Consider the following 13,802-nt stretch of genomic DNA (forward strand, 5'->3'; position numbering starts at 1 on the left):
CGATGATAACCAGATAATCTGTTTTTGTTATGTCGATTGAGGGATAAATATTGGCCCCAGGACACCGGGGATATCTCCTCTGCTCTTCTTCAAAATAGTACCATGGGATCTTTTATGTTCACCTGAGGGAGCAGAAGGGGCCTCGGTTTAACGTCTCATCCGAAAGACGGCACCTCCGACAGTGCAGCGCTCCCTCAGTATTGCACTGGAGTGTCAGCCTAGATTTTTGTGCTCAAGTCCCTGGAGTGGGACTTGAACCCACAACCTTCTGACTTAGAGGCAAGCGTGCTACCCACTGAGCCATAGCTGACACCCAAGAAGACTGATACACGCCCAGGGCTGGCAGAACCACAGACAAACAGTTACGGACGAACCACCACACTGCCGGAGGAGAGACACTCGGGCAGCCCTACAGTTCTGAATCTAATCAATCACTCGTGGCAGCAGCAAAATTCACACAGCAGGAGAGAGACTGGCATCAGTCACCCCTGACATCGCGACTGCACCAGCAGGGCACAGAAGTGAGAGCAGGAGTCAGGCCAGGCCTGGTTTCCGTGGCTCAGTGAGTAACACCCTCACCTCTGAGTTAGAAGGTTATGAGTTCAAGTCCCACTCCAGAGACTTGAGCACAAAAATCTAGGCTGACAGTCCAGTGCAGTGCTGAGGGAGTGCTGCACTGTCAGAGGTGATGTCTTTCGGATGAGACATCAATCCAAGGCCCTCTCTGCCCTTTCGGGTGGACGTCAAAGACATGAAGGCACTATTCGAAGAAGAGCTGGAGAGTTCTCCCTGGTGTCCTGGGATATATTTATCCCTCGCCCAACATCACTAATAAAATAAATGATCAGGTCATTATCACAGTGCTATTTACGGGATCTTGCTGTGCACAAATTGGCTGCCGCGTTTCCCACATTACAACAGTGACTACACTCCAAAAGTACTTCATTGGCTGTAAAGTGCTTTGAGACGTCCGGTGGTCGTGAAAGGCGCTATATAAATGCAAATATTTCTTTTTTTTTCTTTCTAAGACCTCCTTCTACACTGTTGTGCCCCTGGAGTATGTCGGTGGAAGAAAAATATCTGCCAGAGCTCCAGCTGCTAATCGCTAAACAGCCCTGTGTGGATGTTGGCAGGAGTGGGTGTGGTTATGATGGGTGAATAACGGGTGGGCGGACGGGCACTGTCTGGGGTCTGGTTGCAGTACAGGAGGGCGACTGATGCCCACAGGCCCCTACCCCAGCTTAAAGCCAGTGGCGTGAGGAGGGGCGGGGGAATAAGGATTCAGGATTGCAGGTTACACCGAACTCTGTACCCAGCCCAGGGACCAGCTCTCCCCCAACGTGGGTCCCTGCATGTCCTTCAAACACAGGCCCTGCCCCACGAGCCAATGCCAAGTAGCACTGGTTGGACGGCTATCAATTGTCATATCAATGGATAGAAAGTTGCCAGACTTTTGAAACGGTAAAGAAAGTTGCTGATGGTTAGAACAGCACAGCGCCCCTATTAATAGAGAGCGACATTCCCAGATCGCAAACAGATCGTGTTTCGCAATTCCACATGACAGAAAGCGAGACATTCTAAAACAGAAAGAGGCAGCCCGGGGTGCAGGGTCAGAGAGAAAGGAGCGAGTAACATTAAACTTAGTGTCAGCCGTGGCTCAGTGGGCAGCACTCTTGCCTCTGGGTCTGAAGGTTGTGAGTTCAAATCCCACTCCAGAGACTTGAGCACATTAATCTAGGCTGACACTCCCAGTGCAGTGCTGAGGGAGCACTGCACTGTCGGAGGTGCCGTCTTTCAGATGTTGCATTAAACTGAGGCCCCGTCTGTCCTCTCAGGTGGATGTAAAAGATCCCATGGCACTAGAACAGGGGAGTTATCCCCGGTGTCCCGGCCAATATTTATCCCTCAATCAACAAAACAAAAACAGATTATCTGGTCGTTATCACATTGCTGTTTGTGGGAGCTTGCTGTGCACAAATTGGCTGCTGCGTTTCCCACATTACAACAGTGACTACACTCCAAAAGTACTTCATTGGCTGCAAAGCGCTTCGTGACGTCTGATGGTCGTGAAAGGCGCTATATAAATGCAAGTCTTTCTTTCTTTCTTTTCACTCCAGGTTGGATCCAGAGTCCCCTGTTCCACAGGACTCCCTCTCGGCTGTGTATTACACATTCCCGACGTGCGGATTACTGGAGGACTGGGAGCGAGTGGTCCGGCAATCCCACTCCCCCCCCACCGGTGTGTCAGTGTCAGTTCTTGCTGCCGGTCGGGAGGGAGCTTAACTTGCCAGAAGCTGAAGCAGTTAACAGGAGAAAGTTGTTCAATTCACTCCCACCCTCATCTGAAGTAATCCAATTACCTTTATGCCCCAGAAAATGTGGTCAGTTATGAATTCCCCGCCCTCCCCTCCACCCACCAAATTTACATAAGTACATCAGAGATAGGAACAGGAGTAGGCCATACGGCCCCTCGAGCCTGCTCCACCATTTAATACGATCATGGCTGATCTGATCACGGACTCAGCTCCACTTTCCTGCCCGCTCCCCATAACCCCTTATCGTTTAAGAAACTGTCTATTTCTGTCTTAAATTTGTTCCCCCTTTTCCTCTGAAGGCTTTGACTCTTGGGGTACAGCTCGGCAAACACCAATAGAAGCCCCTCCCGCAGTGTTTCTCCCCTGAGAGACCGTTCTTTAAGACTGGGGGTGGGGGTGGGCCGACATTCATGGGATGTGCATCATGCGGGCATTCCGTGCGACATAGACCCCGTTCCCCCAATTCCCGGAGCGGGGCCGTCTGCACAGCCCAGGGCAGGAGGGGGTGGGCCGGCGAGGGCCTCACCAGCAGAAGCCCCCGCCTCCGCCCCTCCCACCTTTCCCCACCTTCATGCTTGCCTCACGAGCACCTCCTTCCTCACTCAGCTTTCTGCAGGGATTATTTGGGCAAGTTCCTCACTTCTGGAGTAACGGTCCTGGGCCCCACACTCCAGGAAGGATATATCGGCCACGGCAGGGGGAGCAGCGCAGATTCCCCAGACTGATACCGGGACTCAAAGGGTTAAATTATGGAGACAGGTTGTACAGACTGGGATTATATTCCCTCGAGTAAAGAAGATTAAGGGGTGATCTAATTGAGGTGTTCAGGATGATTAAAGGGGATAGAGTATAAAAGCAGAGAAGTCCTGCTCCAACTGTACAGGGTATCGGTGAGGCCACACCTGGAGTACTGCGTACAGTTTTGGTCTCCGTATTTAAGGAAGGATATACTTGCATTGGAGGCAGTTCAGAGAAGGTTCACTAGGTTGATTCCGGGGATGAGGGGGTTGATTTATGAAGATAGGTTGAGTAGGTTGGGCCTCTACTCATTGGAGTTCAGAAGAATGAGAGGTGATCTTATCAAAACAAATGATAATGAAGGGGCTCGACAAGGTGGATGCAGAGAGGATATTTCCACTCATAGGGGATACTAAAACTAGGGGGCATGGTCTCAGAACAAGGGGCCGCCCATTTAAAACTGAGATGAGGAGGAATTTCTTCTCTCAGAGGGTTGTAAATCTGTGGAATTCTCTGCCCCAGAGAGCTGTGGAGGCTGGGTCATTGAATATATTTAAGGTGGAGATTGACAAATTTTTGAGTGATAAGGGAATAAGGGGTTATGGGGAGCGGGCAGGGAAGTGGAGCTGAGTCCATGATCAGATCAGCCATGATCTTATTGAATGGCGGAGCAGGCTCGAGGGGCCAAATGGCCGACTTCTGCTCCTATATCTTATGTGCATGTGTTCTATGTTGTTAAACTATTTCCTCTGGTGGGAGCGTCCAGAACAAGTGGACATAACCTTAAAATAAGAGCCAGTCCATTAAGGGTGGTGTCAGGAGGGCAATTCTTCTCAGAAAGGGCAGCGGAAATCTGGAACTCTCTCCCCAAAAAGATGTTGAGATTGGGGGTCAGTTGAACATTTCCAAACTGAGATTGATAGAGTTTTGTTCGGTGAGGGTATTAAGGGTTACTGAACCAAGGTGGATGAATGGAGTTAAGATACAGATCAGCCACAATCTAATTTGAATGGCGGAACAAACTCGAGGGGCTGAATAGCCTCCTCCTGTTCCACGCTCCAATGTTCCTAGTCCCTTTACTTAATGTACCTGCAGCCCGAGCCTGTTGCCAGGCCAACACCAATGATCTCTATTGGCTGTTCAGACACGTTTCCCCTCCCACTCACCCTTCGGTCTCCCCTCCCACACCCGAGGGTGCCCCACCCCCTCTGCACAGCACCTGCTCACATGATCTCAGAGCAGGTGCTGATGGGAGGCTTTCGATTGGCCGCCATCGCTGAAAGAAAATAGAGCTTGCATTTATCAGCATCGTAGGCAGTCCCTCGGAAGCGAGGAAGACTTGCTTCCACTCTAAAAATGAGTCTATAGGTGGCTGAACAGTTCAATACAGTCCCTGACACAGGTGGGACAGATAGCCATTGAGGGAAGGGTGGGCGGGGAGTCCGGTTTGCCGCACGCTCCTTCCGCTGCCTGCGCTTGGTTTCTGCATGCTCTCGGCGATGAGACTCGAGGTGCTCAGCGCCCTCCCAGATGCTTTTCCTCCACTTCGGGTGGTCTTTGGTCAGGGACTCCCAGGTGTCAGTGGGGATGTTGCACTTTATCAACGAGGCTTTGAGGGAATTTATATGGCGCCTTTCACAACCTCAGGATATCCCAAAATGCTTTGCAGCCAGTTAGGTGCTTTTGAAGTTCAGTCACTGTTGGAATCATCAAATCATAGAAACCCACCACACAGAAGGAAGCCATTCGACCCGTCGTGCCTGTGCTGGCTCTGTGAAAGAGCAGCCATGCTCAGTCCCACCTCCCCGCTTCTTGTCGGTAACCCTGTAAGTTGCTCATCCCCCAGTACCCAGCTAACACCCTTTCAAATTTATCTGATGGAGTCAGCTCCACCACCTTTTCAGGCCTAACGTTCCAGATCCCCACAACTCTCTGAGTGAAAACATTTCTCCTAATCTCCCTTCTCGATCTATTGCCAAGGATTTACAATCTCTGACCTCGGGTTATTGATCTACTGTCAGAGGGAACAGGCCTTCTCTCGCTGCTCTGTCAAAACCCCTCATCATCTTGAAAACCTGTATTCGGTCACGTAATGTGGGAAATGCAGCAACCAATTTGCACACAGCAAGGTCCCACAAACAGCAATGTGATAACGACCAGATAATCTGTTCTCAGTGATAAATATTGTCCAGTGCACCAGAACTATCCATCCCTTTTTGAGATATTGCAGGGGGACTTTTTACATCCATCTGAGACGGCTGGCGGGGAGAGCCATGAGTTATTGCCCTTCCCTAATTGCCCCTTGAGAAGGTGGTGGTGAGCCGCCTTCTTGAACCGCTGCAGTCCGTGTGGTGAAGGTACTTCCACAGTGCTGTTAGGGAGGGAGTTCCAGGATTTTGACCCAGCGACGATGAAGGAACGGCCGATATATTTCCAGGTCAGGATGGTGTGTAACTTGGAGGGGAACGTGAAGGTGGTGGTGTTCTCATGCGCTTGCTGCCCCTTGTCCTTCTAGGTGGTAGAGGTCGCGGGTTTGGGAGGTGCTGCCGAAGAAGCCTTGGCGAGTTGCTGCAGTGCATCTTGTAGATGGTGCACACTGCAGCCACGGTGCGCCGGTGGTGGAGGGAGTGAATGTTGAAGGTGGTGGATGGGCTGCCAATCAAGCGGACTGCTTTGTCCTGGAAGCTGTCAAGCTTCTTGAGTGTTGTTGGAGCTGCACTCATCCAGGCAAGTGGAGAGTATTCCTTCACACTCCTGACTTGTGCCTTGTAGATGGTGGAAAGGCTTTGGGGAGTCAGGAGGTGAGTCACTCGCCACAGAATACCCAGCCTCTGACCTGCTTTTGTAGTCACAGTATTTATGTGGCTGGCCAAGTTAAGTTTCTGGTCAAGGTGACCCCAGGATGTTGACGGTGGGTGATTTGGCGATGGTAATGCCGCTGAATGTCAAGGGGAGGTAGTTAGACGACCAAACAAAATTAACGAAGCAATAATTAAAGAAATGAACAGTAGCAATAAGACAACGTATATGTTTACATTTCAAAAGCACCAGGTAGATGCACTGATTTGAAAAAGGTAGGCTGATTAGTATCTTTGGACTGGCACCAAGCACAATTAACTAAATGTCTGCTAGGTTCAAGACAAGCAGCCCAACAAAGATAAACTTGAATATATCACATACGATGTTTGTATTTGAATTGAATGTCTTGGTTCCTTCCTAAAACACCTCAAGGCCTAAATTTGTTAGTGCGCAAACCAGACACAGTGATGGCGTCCCAGATGGAGAGGGCCTGAGGAGCGAACTATAATCGTCATCGGGCAGCATCGTCATAATGCAGGCACACTGCGGGTGGCAATCAGGCGCCTGACGCAACTCGCCAGTCCGTGCCTAACCATGTCCAGGAGTGAGAGGGTCTGGGGGGGGTGGGGGCTGTGGGGTAGGAGGCGATTGGGAGTGAGAGGGACGGGGGAGGGGGGGATCAGGATGCGGGGGGGGAGGGGGAGGAGGCGATCAGGAGTGAGAGGGACTGGGGGGGGGGAGAGGAGGCGATCGGGAGTGAGAGGGACGGGGCGGGATGGGGGGGCAGAGAGGAGGCGATCGGGAGTGAGAGGGACGGGGGGGGGGAGAGGAGGCGATCGGGAGTGAGAGGGACCGGGGGCTGGGGGGAGGAGGCGATCGGGAGTGAGAGGGACGGGGGGTGGAGAGGAGGCGATCGGGAGTGAGAGGGACGGGGGGTGGAGAGGAGGCGATCGGGAGTGAGAGGGACCGGGGGGGGGAGAGGAGGCGATCGGGAGTGAGAGTGATGGGAAGGAGGAGGTGATCAGGAATGAGAGTGACGGGGATTGGGGGTGGGGTGGGGGGAGGAGGCGGTCGGGAGTGAGAGGGATGGGGGGGGAGAGGAGGTGATCGGGAGTGAGAGGGAGGGGGGAGGGGGAGGAGGTGATCGGGAGTGAGAGGGAGGGGGAAGGAGGAGGAGGCGATTGGGAGTGAGAGTGATGGGAGGGAGGAGGCGATTGGGAGTGAGAGTGATGGGAGGGAGGAGGCGATTGGGAGTGAGAGTGACGGGAGAGAGGAGGTGATCGGGAGTGAGAGTGACGGGAGAGAGGAGGCGATAGGGAGTGAGAGTGACGGGAGAGAGGAGGTGATCGGGAGTGAGAGTGACGGGAGGGAGGAGGCGATCGGGAGTGAGAGGGATGGAGGGGGGGCGGGTGCGATCGGGAGTTTGGGGGAGTATGGGCTGGCAGCGCCCACAGTTATTTTGTGGAGTTAGGAGGAACATTCTTGCTCCTTCTGACTCCACACAAGACAACATTTGTGAGGTTTTGTGGCCTTATTTTGTGCGGCCTCCATCGGTCCCTTTAAGGACCACTAGTTGGGCAGTTCAAGACCTGGAAACACGAGTCGGAACTCACACATCTTGGCTAGTGTGAAAGAATTTAGTAGTCTGGGTCTGAAAAAGGTGCAGGAGCTGATGTCCGCATCAACATGAGGCCAATGCCCGTTTCAGGACGATTAAAAATAGACGCGGGCCAATTGAGCAGTGACCCCACGACCCCGTGCAGACCCGCACAGGCCTCTGCACTAAGCTGATTATTAAACGTCCGTTAAATGGGTGCAATGATGGTGAATTTAAGTCACTTTCCCTCCAGGTAGGCCACCTAAATATTTCAGCGTCTATCAAAAATGAGGGGAGCATTCTTCTGGGACTGAACCCTGTTCTTAACCCCTTACTTACAGTGACTGAATCAAACCAGTTCATACCAAGTCAAATCTTCAACAAAAAGTTTCAATTTTTGTCTTAATTGTAGTCCTTTGTCTCCAGTAAACCCCACTGAATCATTTCTGTTGCGTTTACATTCTTTCTATCATGAAGTATGTAAGACTTTAACAGGGGCGTAACCCCAGTCTTGCATGTGACCAACATTACATGCTTGCCCGTGTACTCCTCGTCTCTTGGTACAATCGCATCAATGCTGAATGTACTTTATCCTCATCTTATCTATCCAAGCTGACACTCCCAGTGCACGTCGGAGGTGCTGTCTTTTGAATGGAACATTAAACCGAGGCTCCGTCTGCCCTCTCAGGTGGATGTAAAAGATATAACGGCACGATTTGAAGAAGAGCAGGGAAGTTATCCCCAGTGTCCTGGCCAATATTTATCCCTCAACCAACATCACTAAAACAGATTATCTGGTCAAAATCACATTGCAATTTGTGGGAGCTTGCTGTGCGCATATCGGCTGCTGAATTTCCCACATTACAACAGTGACTATACTCCAAAAGTACTTCATTGGTTGTAAAGTGCTTTAGGACGTACTGAGGTCATGAGAGGTGCTATATAATTTGAAGCCATTTTTTCCGTATCCCATTACCCTAGGCAGAGATTGTCCTGTAAACCCCATACAAATCATATACCTCCATATAGGTAATGTCGCATAACCCCCAAACATATACAATCACATACCCCTACCTGTATGGATATTGTCATGTTACCCACTCCACTCCTGCACGAATATTGGGACTTTGCGCCCCACTGCGCCCATTTTGGGGGCACGTTACGGAGGACAAGTGGGTGAAGACCCATCATGCTGGCTCCCCGCTCTGAGTGTCCATCACACAGACTTGCACGGGGTGCACTTCACCGCACGAAATGAATGCCAAATGACGTGCTCGGGCCCGTGAGCATCATGTTCATATCAAGGGTGCCTACCCAATCAATGCGTGTGATCATGTGCACTACAGCATCCAGGCTACTGCCAATCCCAGGGCACCACTCGCGATGTCTTCATTGTCCAAGGCCACCAGTCTTTCCAGAGCTCCAGTGACTGAAGGTCTGGCTCCTGAGGGGCAGTCGCTGCGTTGGCTCCTGACCCTCAGCAGCAACCCGGCAATCAGGGGGGGGTCTCGGTAATTAGGGGGTCTCGGTAATTAGGGGGTCTCGGCAATCAGGGCATCTTGGTAATCAGGGGGTCTCGTCAATCAGGGAGTCTTGGCAATCAGGGAGTCTTGGCAATCAGGGGGGTCTCAGCAATCAGGAGGTCTCGGCAATCGAGGGGGTCTCGGTAATCAGGAGGGTCTCGGTAATCAGGGGGTCTCGGTAATCAGGGGGGTCTCGGCAATCAGGGGGGTCTCAGCAATCAGGGGGGTCTCGGTAATCGGGGGTCTCGGTAATCAGGGGGTCTCGGTAATCAGGGGGGTCTCGGCAATCAGGGGGGTCTCAGCAATCAGGGGGGTCTCGATAATCAGGGGGTCTCGGTAATCAGGAGGGTCTCGGTAATCAGGGGGTCTCGGTAATCAGGGGGTCTCAGTAATCAGGGGGTTCTTGGCAATCAGGGGGGTCTCGGCAATCAGGGAGGTCTCGGCAATCAGGGGGTTCTTGGCAATCAGGGAGGTCTCGGCAATCGTGGGGGTCTCTGCAATCAGGGGCATCTCGAGTTCCCCTCTTCCCCTGCTCACGGGTGGCCTCCTGGTTCTTGGAAGCTCGGCACAACAGCTGCAGGCTCGAATGCCAGACCCGACACATGGTTAGATGTCACGTGCTCAGAATGTCACGTGATCAAACCTCCAGGAATGCCTCGGACCAGCTCGAGTGTGGCACTGAGCGAGTGCTGCACTGCTGGAATTGCTGCCTTGCAGGTGAGATGTCAATCTGACGGTTCGGGTGGGTGGAAAGGGCAGCACTGTGTGAGCAAGAGGCAGCTGTGATCTCCCGATATCCCGACCAACATTCATCCCCAACCAACACCATCAAAGTAGATTCACTGCTGCTTCATCTGATCTGTGGTTTGTGGCTCCTTACTTGGAGCAATTTACCCACCACGTTTTCTTATAAAACGCCACTGACTAACCTCAAACAGCTCAGTGGTCACAAAGTATTTTGGAATGTACTGATGGTGTGAAAGGCGCTATATAAATGTCAATTTTTCCTTTCGTTACCTCCCTGCTACAGACACTGTTCACATATCAATGTCAGATGCCCCTCCATAGAGATACTCATTTCATCATCATCATAGGCAGTCCCTCGGAATCGAGGACAACTTGCTTCCACTCTTAAAGTGAGTTCTTTGGTGGACAGTCCAATACGGGAATTACAGTCCCTGTCACAGGTGGGGCAGATAGTCATTGAGGGAAGGGGTGGATGGGACAGGATTTCCGCTCGTTCTTTCCGCTGCCTGTGCTTGATTTCTGCATGCTCTCGGCGATGATACTATGCAATCACTGGCATGTACCATCCATGCGCTGTGCACTCAAACTCATCAACCCCCTGTGGCTCAGTGGGCAGCGCGCTCACCTCTGTGTCAGAAGGTTGTGGGTTCAAGTCCCACTCCAGAGACTTAAGCACAAATTCTAGGGTGACACTCGGAGTGCTGCACTGTGGGAGGTGCTGTCTTTTGGATGAGATGTTGAATCGAGGCCTCATCTGTTCTCCCAGGTGGACGTAAAAGATCCCATGACACTATTTCGAAGAAGAGCAGGGGAGTTATCCCCGGTGCCCTGGCCAATATTTATCCCTCAATCAACATCACAAAAGAAATAGATTATCTGGTCATTATCACGTTGCTCTTTGTGGGAGCTTGCTGTGTGCAAATTGGCTGCCGTGTTTCCCACATTACAACAGTGACTACACTTCAAAAAGTACTTCATTGGCTGTAAAGTGCATTGGACATTGGGATGTCCGGTGATCGCGAAAGGCGCCATAGAAATGCAAGACTTTTTTTTTCCTTCTTAATCACTATCACATACACCCACCTCCAGCAAGGGAACTTTGGACTGCCATATATTCCCCGTCACGCCCGCCCCATCAATCATGGTTTATAAGATGTCCCCCCCCCCCCATGTTCAGAGCACTGATGCAATTGCCTGTGTTACCAGCTGTCCGCTGTCGGTGCTGTGACTTTTACCAGCTCTTTCTTACCAGGATGTCCCTCTCCCACCGATTCGGAAGTGAACATGAAGGTCCCTTCATCGTGACTGATGTCACCATGGTTACCATTCACCGGCCGACTCATATTTAGGGTTGGAGAGCGTCAGTATGTGTTCCAAGTTCAGCGGGATTTCCTGTTGCTGCTTCCCTCGGTCAGGAGGTGGGGAAAAGGAAGCCCCTGGATCCAGTGCTATAGCTGGATAGCCGCCTGTAGCTTCTATATAAGGCAAAGAGAATGTTTCCCAACATCAAGTGAGCAGGGAGATACTGTCCCGGGGGTCCAGAGGATGGATCGGTTTCACACCGGGGCAATCAATTACTGTAACCGACAGAAACAGCACACAGCGATCAGTGTCTATCTGATTATGCCCTATCCAAGTCTGCGTAATCAGCTGCATATGTTTCTTTAATATTGCTAATTGTTGGTGATATTTCAGGGCGGACCCCCCTCCTCTATTTCGCCTTTGGAAAGTCCTGCCCAGGAGCAGGCTCTGATTGATGGACACAGAGGGGAGGGTCCAAGGGGAGGGTCCGGGGTGGGGGGGGGCCTTTTTTTTGGACGCAGACTTGGCAAGATGATGCAATGGACAAATAGTGATTGTGTAAAATGTGTTGGGACTGCACTACTTCTTTCCACGTGGTGGCTCGTTACAGGCTCGGCAATCTGTAATCCCGAACGGACAAGAGGAATGCCAGAGAAGGTTTTATTTGTTTTTTTTAGAAACTTTTGAGGTTAATGACATGAGCTCGCGAGTCGCATTCTCCTCCAAACTTTGAGCATAGCTTCCCTGCAACTGTTCTCAGAGCTGTACACCTGTCGCACCCTGTTACAGCCACAACTCCGTCCTGTCTTTAATAACACAAGCTGGTGTGTTTGATAACGGGCTCTTTAGTCTTTCTGTACTTCTCTCTGTATTGCTTCTGTCGATGTTGTGAAGATTTCCGGATTTCAGCACTGAGAATTGGATCGGCGAATTTGAGGGCTGACGGAGTGAGGGTTGTCTATTTAAGAACTGTGGTTTTTGGGGGGTTTATTCCAGCATTACTTTTAGCATCAAAAGTAATGAGAAAATAACAAGGGAGAATTTGTGCCTCAAAAAGCCGAGGTATAATTCGGTGAAAATCAATAAAACCCGTTTATATTTCAAACAGCGATAAAATTAAAGCTGAAAGGTTACAAATCGTAACTATTTACACAGTTGATGGGTTATCGGTTCAGTGGCAGTTACCAAAAGGAACCACAGATGTTTACTTAAAAGAAAGGGTAAGTGGAGCACTAATATTGTGAACCTGAACCCTATCTTCTTCCCCATCATCCCTGTCCCTTAACCTTACCCTCTTAAGTGGAGCTGAGTCCACGGCCAGATCAGCCATGATCTGGTTGAATGGCGGAGCAGGCTTGAGGGGCTAGATGGCCTACTCCTGTTCCTAATTCTTATGTTCTTATGTTACCTATCACCCCATGCACCTGGACCCTGTTCTGCTCACCTATCACCTTTGCCCCACACCCTGTCCTCGCACCTTTCACACCTGAACCCTGTCCTCTCCTCTGATCCCCTGAACCCTGTCCTCTCACCTTTCACCCCTATCCTCTCTCCTGTCCCCCGGCACCTCGTCCTCTCACCTTTCACCCCTGCCCCACACCCTGTCCTCTCACCTCTCACCCCTGCCCCACACCGTGTCCTCTCACCTTTCACCACTGCACCCTGTCCTCTCCCCTGACCCCCTGAACTCTTTCCTCTCACCTTTCACCTCTGCATCCTGTCCTGTCCTCTGACCCCCTGAACTGTCCTCTCACCTTTCACCCCTGCCCCACACCCTGTCCTCTCACCTTTCACCACTGCACCCTGTCCTCTCCCCTGACTCCCTGAACTCTGTCCTCTCACCTTTCACCTCTGCATCCTGTCCTGTCCCCTGACCCCCTGAACTCTGTCCTCTCACCTTTCACCCATGCCCCCTCTCCTATTAAATATCTTTCAGTTTTTCAATTGAGGTTGAATGAACCCACAGGTTTCTAAGCGCTAAAAGCTTTTTATGTTCTGAGGTGCACTTGTGAGTGGGTGAAAATACTCCGGCAACACATTCCTGATAGCGAGTATTTGTATCAATATTGTTTTCAAGATTTTCCTTCCTTTGGGAGTGGTGTGGGGTCTGTATCCAACCCAGAGCACATGTACAAATATGGAAGAGTTTGATGAAGAGGCAAGACAATTTTCAGTCACATTAAGGCAATCTTATTGCAATTAATGCTCTCCAAAATGCCCACAGCAAAGTTGGAAAGTATTCAATGTGACACTAAGCTGTACAGACCAGGTAAATCCACACTCGGTCTGTGCTGAGCAAACAGCTCTCAGCTGTGGTTGTGTAGAGGCATTCCAATTGGCCCAAAGGCGAGGGAGGCTTCTCGTTCCTTATTGCTATGTCCACAGATCCCTGAAGGTAGCAGGCCAGGTAGATAAGGTGGTTAAGGAGGCATATGGGATACTTGCCTTTATTAGCCGTGACCTGGAATACAAGAGCATGCTTGAACTGTATAAAACACTAGTTAGGCCACAGCTAGAGTACTGTGTGCAGTTCTGGTCACCACATTACAGGAAAGATGTGATTGCACTAGAGAGGGTACAGAGGAGATTTACAAGGATGTTGCCGGGACTGGAGAATGTTATCTATGAGGAAAGATTGGAGATGCTGGATTTGTTTTCTTTGGAACAGAGGAGGCTGAGGGGAGACCTGATTGAGGTGTATAAAATTATTAGGGGCTTAGATAGAGTGGATAGGACGGACCTATTATCCTTAGCAAAAGGGTCAACATCCAGGGGGCATAG

General features: G+C 50.9%; 1 protein-coding gene across 1 annotated transcript in view; it reads right to left on the bottom strand.

Moving 5' to 3' along the window:
* The window catches only part of LOC139234934 (S-adenosylmethionine synthase-like), a 55,279-nt gene extending 44,107 nt beyond the window's left edge, over nt 1–11,172 (bottom strand). The window contains exon 1 of the mRNA XM_070865849.1: nt 10,969–11,172. Within this exon, the coding sequence (XP_070721950.1) occupies nt 10,969–11,062 (94 nt within the window). The 5' untranslated portion in view covers nt 11,063–11,172. The remainder of the gene's footprint in view (nt 1–10,968) is intronic.
* Nucleotides 11,173–13,802: the final 2,630 nt, after the last annotated feature.

This window comes from Pristiophorus japonicus, chromosome 22 (assembly GCF_044704955.1).
Source record: "Pristiophorus japonicus isolate sPriJap1 chromosome 22, sPriJap1.hap1, whole genome shotgun sequence".
Lineage (NCBI taxonomy): Eukaryota > Metazoa > Chordata > Chondrichthyes > Pristiophoridae > Pristiophorus > Pristiophorus japonicus.